The sequence below is a fragment of the Telopea speciosissima genome, chromosome 7 (genome assembly GCF_018873765.1).
Source record: "Telopea speciosissima isolate NSW1024214 ecotype Mountain lineage chromosome 7, Tspe_v1, whole genome shotgun sequence".
Lineage (NCBI taxonomy): Eukaryota > Viridiplantae > Streptophyta > Magnoliopsida > Proteales > Proteaceae > Telopea > Telopea speciosissima.
The window spans coordinates 59,159,706-59,169,351 of record NC_057922.1 but is presented as its reverse complement, the minus strand read 5'-3'; the positions used below and the strand labels follow the sequence as shown (position 1 = coordinate 59,169,351).

The window sequence follows — 9,646 nt, the reverse complement described above, 5'->3', positions numbered from 1 at the left end:
ATTTGGGAGAAAGAACCTGCCACATTGCGTTACTGTGCATTGGTGCAGCCCTATGCCATTCTCTCTCCTTCCTCCTATGAAATGACATTTATACCTTCTATTGTCAAAGGAGAGAGATAGATACAGAAGGTGCTAGAATACACTACATAGTCAAATAAGGAACTGAATCCTTATTATGATAATTATAATTAGGGTCCCTTATAATTATAATCTGGACAAGAAATCGTTGTTTGATCATGTAGCGTCTACACTAATGTGGGAGCCAATGAGAATGCATGTAGAGACGTCAAAATAGATGTGATTTTTTATCTCATGGGATGTAATGTTAATAGATAGAAATTTACTAGTGTGGCAATAGATGTGATGCTTGCAGCATTTTCATAAAATTTTGAGTTCTCATTGAAATGTCATGTGGATAAAGGAAGCTTTGTTGTAGAAATTATATATTCGCCAATTTCATGTGGTACATATGGAAAGGTAAAAGTGGGACGTACCATGTGATAGAAGATTTCTAGAGCGCCCCATGTTCATCTCACTGATCAAATTTCAACTTAAATTGAGCATGTGTATAAGTCAAAAGTTGAAAGTTTTAGAAAGTGTAACGAAAATAACTAATCTTTATTAATTAGTTAATATAATTAAATATTGAAAATTATAATATTTTTATAATTTTGAACCATACATTGTGATGCAGATCAGAAGAGGAGAATTCGAAATAAACTCGAAAAAAAAAAAAAAAATTAAGCTAACAAGGGTTAGAGAGAATCCCGCTTAACTCAAGAGTAGAGAATACCACTTGACTTTGGGATTTTTGGAGACTCACTCACCCACTAGAGGACCTCAAACTCATAATGAGACTCATAACACACCCACAAGTTCCTAAAATACAAGTTTTCAAATTTAACTTTTACAAGCCAAAAGATACACCTATATAGGGAGGATGAAAAAAAAAACGTTAAAAACATCTTGGAAATAATAATCTCATCAGTTATATAATATACTCATATTGAGCTGAAACTACTAGGTTTCCACGCGGAAGGTGGAAATAATAATCTCATATCGGATGTGAGTAGTCCGATGTCAAGACTTATAAGGACTTGGACACCCTTTCCTTCATGGCTAACTTTTAAGGAAGAGTTCTACCCAAGTCCCTAACAAATCGTATTAAAACCAAGCTTGCGGTAGGGCTAGGGTATGGTAGGGCCAAGATTGGAACCTGATGGGCCTCCGAGGATGAAGTTGGAGAAGATCTTGGATGCTCTCGCGTGGAGGGTGGGGATAGGAAAAATCTTGGTAGCTCCAGCGTGGATGTAGAGATTTTTGGGATTCCACGCTGAAAGCGAAAGTATTAATCCCACGTTGGATGTGAGTAGCCCTATGTGGAGACTTATATTTACTTGATCACCCTCTTCTCAATGGCTAGTTTTAAATTTAAACCCAAGTCACAACAAGTGGTATTAGAGCTAAGATTGTGGCAAGGCCAAGGCGCAACCATGATAAAGAATCCAAACAAACAATCACGCGCAACACAAGGATTTTACTGTGGTTCAACAAGATTGCCTACATCCACCTGAAAGAACTATAGATTTTCTACTATTTCCTAAAAACTCTCTACATATACACTACTCTCCACCTCACAAAGTGACCTTCCTTTTGCCTGTGACTAAGGTTTTTCACACAGAGAAAATATACAGGGAACCCAAAACCCAAATATGTTCACACAATTATAATTCTACCCCTATAAATGTAATAGACCCAAAACCTATTCCAATTATAAATACAGACTCAATTACAATTATATGAACTGTTACAAATTACAAGATAGACCCAACCCCAACAGAAACTTCACAAAGAAGGTGAAAGGGATATTTATTAATGGCAGTTAAAATGGCTCTATAGTAGCCACATCACTTCCTGTCTAATGCTTTGTTCGCAAAAGAGAAACTTCAAAAAATCCATGGAAGAAGAAGAGTGTAGCAGAGAAACTCTCTCTCTCTCTCTCTCTCTCTCCATGATAGGTATTTGGGCATCATCTCTTTAATGCCTAGTTTTTAAGGATGAGTCATACCCAAGTCCCAACAAGTGGTATCGGAGTTAAGATTGTAGCAGGGCCAGGGCGCAACCATGATGAAGAACCTAAACAAACAATCACACATACCACAAAAAATTTACTGTGGTTCAGCAAGATTGTCTACATTCACCCGAAAGAACTAAAGATTTTCCACTATTTCCTAAAAACTCTTTATATACACTACTCTCCACCTCACAAAATGATCTTCCTTTTGCTTGTGACTAAGGTTTTTAACAAAGAGACAATATATAGGGAATCCAAAACTCTAATATGTTCACTGAATTATACTTCTACTCCCATACATGTAATGGACTCAAAAACCTATTTCAATTATAATTACAGACTCAATTACAATTATATGGATCGTTACAAATTACAAGACATACCCAACTCCAACAAAAACTTAACAAAGAAGGTGAAAGTGTCCACATTAGATGCAAGAGCTGATGAACCTGCAACACACATTGGATGGCTTGCAATGACAACTAAGGTTAGTCGTGATGGTGATAGTTATTAATGGCAGTTAAAATGGCTCTACAGTAGCCACATCATTCCCTGTCTAATGCTTTGCTTGCGAAAAGGAAACTTCAAAAAATCCATGGAAGAAGAGTGTAGCAGAGAAACTCTTTCTCTCTCTCTCTCTCTCTCTGACCGTTACTCTCATCCAACCCAATTACATTTGATTCTCAGGTGTGGGACCAAAAAATGATGGTCCTACATCTCCTATGTACCCTGTTTGATGAAACACAAAGAGACCATACAAATCAACAAAAATCCCAAATGATTAACACTTTTAGCAAATTAAAGAATTTGAGCTTTTCTTCTATAGTGTTTTTCCTGTTAGTTTTGGAAACTGGTGCTTCTAGCTGAAGTTTTGTCAATATTTATCTCTAATTTTAAGTAGAATTAATTAAAGGGAGTGGTGGGGGGTCCATCAAGTGTACTATCTATTTGCCTTGCATATGAAGCAACATCCACTTCACTTCTCTCTCTCTCTCTCTCTCTCTCTCTCTCTCTGCAACTCTCATGGCTAAAGAATCATGATTTCAACACTGTTGCTCAAAACCCGTGTGAGTTTTTATTTCCCTAGTTTCCTCTCTCTCTCTCTCTCTCTTTCTTCCTCCTTGGGTTAAAAAAAACAAAACTTCCTATTCATAATATGTTCTTCACAAGAGGAAAGAATTAAATTTTCTGATTTTGTCTCTCCATTATTTCAGTGATTTGCTAACTTAAAATCATAAAGTGGAATCTATTTTAAGACTTTATATGAGTATTGTTTCCTCTTATATATATATGAACTGTTTTCTACTATCAATAAAAATTGATTATCTTTATTTATTTCACAAAACTATTTAATTAAAAATAGATACACAGATGGGTGTGCTGTGCTTTTGAATGTATCTCTCTCAGAGTAACACCTGGGTTGGCAGTTTCTTGCTTTTGCTTTACTAGTCAAGAGGCTAAAAACAAAGGTGTGTGTGGAAGGATTGAGCTTTACAAAACAGAATAGGTTTTTTCTTTCTTTCTCTCTCTCTCTCTCTCTCTCAACCGCTTTCAAGGCTAGTAAAATTAGCAAAGAATTAAAGGTGGTATATTGAGATACCTTTTCCTTTTTCTCATTTGCTTCAGTTAAAGTAGAGTGAATTCTGGTGTTTTTTCATGGTTAAAGCCAGTTTATAGCTCAATCCCACAGTCACAGTTTTTTCTTCTCTCTCATTTCCTTCTCTTCTCCTTCTCTCTTTGCTTCCTTAGATTACTTGTCCTTAAAAGATTTTTTTTTTTCTTCCCTCTTTGATGTTGTAGGTTATTTTGCCTGGATTCATCTTTGGAGATCAGGAGAAAGGAAAATTTCAGTTTCTTGCATATGGGTTTTTCAGTTTTCTGATTCTGATTCAAATTGGTTTTTTTTTGGTATTTTTGGAAAATTCTGGTTGTAGAGAGGTGAATCAGGAGGACATGAGTGGACTGTCAGATAGAAGGAGAATTTTGTAACAGAATCTCTATTTTAGTTGGAAAGGAGAAGAGAAGAGGAGATAAAGATAAAGAGCCATGAATAAGAGTCAGATAGGTTCTATCACTAGTTCTGATCTTATTGATGCAAAGCTTGAAGAGCATCAGATGTGTGGATCAAAGCAGTGTCCTGGTTGTGGACAGAAACTCGAACGAAAACCGGTATGTACCGCGAATATAATGAACTAATAATATTCTTATTGGCTTCAATTGAAAGATTGTTGTAAAGAATTCAGGCATGATAAGAATTATGCTTAATTGGTGGTAGATTTTTGGCTATTTTTCTTGATTTTGTTTCTTTGAGTTATAATATATATATATATATATACCACCTTTTTTTCTCAACAATAAAATGAGTGAAAAAGAAGAAGAAATGAAAGATTTTTATTTTTTTTTTTTTTCTATTATTATGATTTGCAGGACTGGTTGGGTCTTCCAGCAGGAGTGAAATTTGATCCAACAGACCAAGAACTGATAGAACACCTTGATGCTAAAGTTGAAGGCAAAGATTCTAAATCCCACCCATTGATTGATGAGTTCATCCCAACCATTGATGGAGAAGATGGAATTTGTTATACCCATCCAGAAAAGCTTCCAGGTTAGAACCCTTAGAAGACTCTCTCTCTCTCTCTCTCTCTCTCTCTTATAAAAGACATTCATATTCAATTGGATACTTAATATAAACAATCAATACTATTGGATCGGGGAAGAATTTTAAGGGAGATTCGATTGGAAGCATTGCAAAGTGGGCGTTTTATGCTACAATTTCCAACATTTGGAAAGAGAGAAATTTCCGAATCTTAAGAAATAAAACGAAAACTTTGCTTTTTATTCTAAGTGACATCAAAGGGGACTTTGAAGACAAGTGCAGAGCTGATATTCCTAAGGGGCTGAAATCCCCTAGAAACATCTTGATTCTTTGTTCAAAAATGGAGTGTTCACCTTTTGTGGGTTGAGAGGAACAATGCCATGTTGAGCTGATTCGTGAGGTGGCTTGAATTCTTCTTTGTTAGTGTTAGTGGTTTGTATGCGTTGTTTCTCCTCTCCTTGAGGTTGATGCCTTTGAGGCTTCGGGTTATGTTCCGAAGTCTTACAAGTTAGCCTTAGTTTGTATCTAATTTTTCTTCCCTTTTGCAATAAATTGATTTACCTATCCAAAAAAAAAAAAAAAAAACAAATCAATACTATTAGCTATTAGCATTATTCAAATGGGTTTGTGATTCTAGTCTCCTCCACTGGTTGTAGCTTGCAAGTATCCATTTTGTTATAGTTTGTTATACCTAATTTAAACCTAACTTTGATTTTGGATTTCAGGAGTTACAAGAGATGGATTGAGTCGACATTTCTTCCACAGACCCTCCAAGGCCTACACAACAGGAACAAGAAAAAGAAGAAAAATACAGACTGATTGTGATCTGCAAGGCGGCGAGACTCGGTGGCATAAGACCGGTAAGACGAGGCCGGTGATGGTGAACGGGAAACAGAAGGGGTGTAAGAAGATTCTAGTCCTCTATACCAACTTTGGGAAACATAGGAAACCTGAGAAAACCAATTGGGTCATGCACCAATACCACTTGGGTCAGCTTGAAGAAGAGAAAGAAGGAGAGCTTGTGGTATCAAAGATATTCTATCAAACACAACCTAGACAATGTAATTGGTTGGACCGGGGTGCAACCACCGGCGAAGGGAGCGGCGGCGAGCCTAATAGAAGCAGTGGGAGCTGTTCTTCTAAAGAAATTAGTGCACAGAGAGATGAACTGTCTGGTTCCGGGACTGCAATATCAAGCTACACTGCTATGGATATTCACCAAATGAAATCTGATCACCATTTTAGCTTTGCTCCCCTCAGAAAAAGTTTCGATGAGGTACAAACTAACTAGTATTATTAATTTCATTTTTCCTCCTTATAGTATTAGATTGATTCAAACCTACTTCAAGCAACCTCACCAACTCCAACGAAAAACTTTTGATATTAATTAGCATAGTAGGAATATCAGGTTTTCTGACTCAACTCGTCTTTTAGAAAAATCTGGTGACTCGGTCTTGTCAAACCCGATCAAGACGAATCACATTTATTAATTTTTAATATAATAAATATATATAAATTATTAAAAAATCAGAAAAATATGGATCAGAAAATAAAATCAAGGAATCACAAATCACTGCATTTTGAGTTCATACCATTGAACTAGATCGAGAAGGGAGTCGAGGAGTTGAGGGTTTCTTATTGTTTTAGAATATGGATTTACTATTAAACCCAAATCAATTTATAAGTGAATCGACTTTGTGGTTTTTTAAAAAATAACTTTGTCATGACTCGGGTAAAAATATCGAGTTTTATTTGACTCAGACGATTTATGACCCAATCTCACCATTTTTTTACCTTGACCTAGTTTATACGATTCTTGACTAGATTTTCCAAAATTTTGACTCAATTCGGATGACTCGTCCCAATCAAAACCCAGTTTTCTAACTATTAGAATGAACTGCTCTTCTTAAAAGAAAAAGAATAAAATAATATAACATAACCTACAATCTAAGTGATCAGCTAAGATAACAGATAAAGCTCCTTCATTACATTAAAAATTAACAAAACTAGAGGGTGGGAAGAGAGGGAATTTTTGTACATTATATTTGTGTTTCTTGGCTCCATTTGCTTGCATATACAGCATCCAGCAAGCTCCATCAGAATAGCTCCATTATCACTATCATCTAAATTAAACTACTTGGCTTTTTACTCATTCAGTGACCAAATGAAACCAATTAAAACTAACCAAAGAGAACCAAAGAGAGAAAGGAAAATGAGGTCAGGATATAGACAAAGAAATTGACTTGCTATCAACTAACATAAAATTGTCATTGTTTGTTACAGGTAGGGATGGGAGAAGCTTTAAAGGCAAGAGAAGAATCCACATCTCAGAGGTGCGACGAGCACGAAGAAGCCGATCACCTGAGGTCACATGATCATGTGGCCCATGAACAACAGCAGCAACAACATCATCATCATCATCATCCTGATCATCTTCATCACCACCACCATCATCATCATCATCATCAATTGGCGACGGCGGCCTACCACATCAGCAGGCCTACACATCCAATCTCCACAATCATTACTTCTCCTCCTCTCCATCACACCTCTATGGTTCTTGATGAAGACCCTTACCATGTTTCAAGAATAATTCTCCAAACTGAAAAATTTCAGGTATTCAATCAAAACCCAGTTGCAGAAACAACCATGTCAGTTGTTTATTGTTGTCAAAAATGATATTTTTAGTTCCAAAATTCTTCTTTCTAAAGGAATGATGAATGAATGTAGCAGCAGCAGCAGCAGCAGCAACATCATCAAAAACTGGGAGGAAGGTCTCCTTCTGGTTTGGAGGAACTGTTGATAGGTTGCACTTCAGCTGACATAAAAGAGGTACGTAAGTTGTAGCTTTTTGACCCTGAAATCAATGACCCCTATGTGTCAGCTCAGCTGTCATTATCAACTTAAAAAACCATAAAATAGACATCTTTTAATATTTTAGTTAAAAGAGAGAACTTGGAAAAGCTTTTCTTCTTAGTGTTGGTATATCAAAACCTAAAGCGAACCTGTAAAACTGGTCCGGTCCGTTTGAGTTCGATTCGAATCGAACTGAGGTCTTATCGGTTTGGTTTCGGTTTATGAGTTAGAGCACAATTCGGTTTGGGCTAAACCAATGGGCCACCGATAGGACCAAATTCGAACCGAATACTAAAACCAACCCCCAAACCCTAAAACTCTACTTAATTCCTATCCAAAACCAGCTTATACCCGGGTTTCAAATCGAAGCAAGCCAATATTACAAATCAAACCAAACCAAGTCCAACTCAAACCAAAACCGAAAAGTCCTTATTGGTTCCGATTCGATTTCCCTAAAACCCACACCAAAACAGAAAAAAATCAAACCAAACCAAACCGCCAAATTGAATGACTTAACTAAAACACAACCCTGAAAAAGAAGAGGAAATAAGGAAGCATGTGAAGCAACTGCACAATGTTGACCAAATATTGAGTTACCATGTTTACATGGGAACTCAATATTTGGTTACCAGATATATTAGGACTCAACAGTGCAAGTTTAGATTATTATTTTTTTCTACTTTCCTTGTATTACTCAATTAGGGTTTACAATGTATCTTTATATATTCTCTACCATTGTAGAGCAAAGTAATGAAATCAAATTATTAACACAAAAGAAAATCAAAAGATATGTTTTCATAATAAATTCAAGAATTTTTATGAAAAAATTCTAATATGAAATGGTAAATCAACAATAAGAATAAGTTGCCTACTTTCTTCTTGAAGACAGAGTCAGTCAATTTTGGATGAAGATAGAAACAGAACCTTTCTTTATTTTTATTCTCTCAAAGAACCAAAAAGTGAAAACTGTAGCTTTTAGACTCCCTATTGTTGAGTTTTCTTTTTTTAGACTCAGCAAATCATCAAAGATCAAAACTGAATCAAACTAATTTTTTGAACGAAAAAAAAAGAAAAGAGAAAAGAGAGGAGAGGAAGAAACTTTTCTTATTAACAAAGAATAACCCTAATAAAAGAAAAAAAACCATATAAAATTTTAAAGAAAAGGAAAAATAAAAACTTCTATCAAGTGTGGACTCTGGACTTATAAGTTGTAATAGAAACTAAAGACTAAAAGCAAAAGGGAAGAGGGTAACATGCTTCAAAAAAAAAAAAAAAAAGAAAGAAAGAAAACCCTAACTACAGCTTTATGATATGTGGTAAATGCAATAATATTTGTCCAAATATAAACCCTAACCCTAATCTTTTCATTTTTTTTGAAAATATTGTCCTTGCAGGAGTCATCCATCCCAAACCCTCAAGAGGCAGAATGGCTAAAGTATTCCTTCTGGCCTGACCCCTGACAACCCAGATCAACATGGGTAGGAGGAGCAAGAAATAATCAAGAAAAAACCTAATAGATTGATCTTCATCATCAGTGCTCCAATCCCTACCTAACAGTCATTTCTTTTCAAGAGAAGAAGCCAAGAACACTTCCAGGGTTTACTCTCTTCCTTTCTTTTCAAGGGGTTTGGATAAGTTTCAGATGGTTGATTCATACTAAGTTACTAATTAACTGTACAATAACCCATGTTGGAAAGAAGTAAAGACAAGAAGAAAAGGGAACCTCCTCAGAGAAAGAGACAAAAAAAAAAAAGGGCAAAAAAGGAAGGCTGGTCTTGCTGAAAATAGAAGGAGAACCCAATTCCCAAAGAAAACAAATCATGCATGAAAATCGTCACCATCATGATTACAAGAAGATCTTTAACACCATTCTTATTATTATTATTGTTATTATTTTTTTAATCTTTTATATATTTCTTCTCTTTGTATCCAAACTCAACAATGAAATGGGTCTATAGAAGGTGGAGTTTTTATGGACAATTGGGTTCTTGATTTTATTTCTTGTTTTGGTAAGTGAAACTTGTTTTGAAGTTTTATTCATTTATTATTTATCTTTATTGGGTTAGGCTGTTTTGCAGTTTTTAATCTTCTTGGTTCATCACTTTCTACACATCTTTTCA

General features: G+C 35.5%; 1 protein-coding gene across 5 annotated transcripts; it reads left to right on the top strand.

Moving 5' to 3' along the window:
• The first annotated feature begins 3,075 nt into the window (after positions 1-3,075).
• Positions 3,076-9,439, top strand: LOC122666719 (NAC domain-containing protein 75-like). 5 transcript variants are annotated; one of them, XM_043862773.1, is made up of 8 exons: positions 3,076-3,141; positions 4,009-4,076; positions 4,112-4,243; positions 4,502-4,679; positions 5,396-5,946; positions 6,951-7,286; positions 7,401-7,502; positions 8,921-9,439. In XM_043862773.1, exons 3-8 carry the CDS (start codon positions 4,121-4,123, stop codon positions 8,984-8,986), a joined length of 1,356 nt encoding a protein of 451 aa, XP_043718708.1. In that variant the 5' UTR covers positions 3,076-3,141; positions 4,009-4,076; positions 4,112-4,120; the 3' UTR covers positions 8,987-9,439. The 5 variants fall into 5 exon arrangements, with proteins under 5 accessions (XP_043718708.1, XP_043718709.1, XP_043718711.1 ...); XM_043862774.1 differs by lacking the exon at positions 3,076-3,141 and adding an exon at positions 3,379-3,543 and having other exon boundaries at positions 4,009-4,243; XM_043862776.1 differs by lacking the exon at positions 3,076-3,141 and having other exon boundaries at positions 3,964-4,076; positions 6,954-7,286.
• The last annotated feature ends 207 nt before the right edge of the window (positions 9,440-9,646 follow it).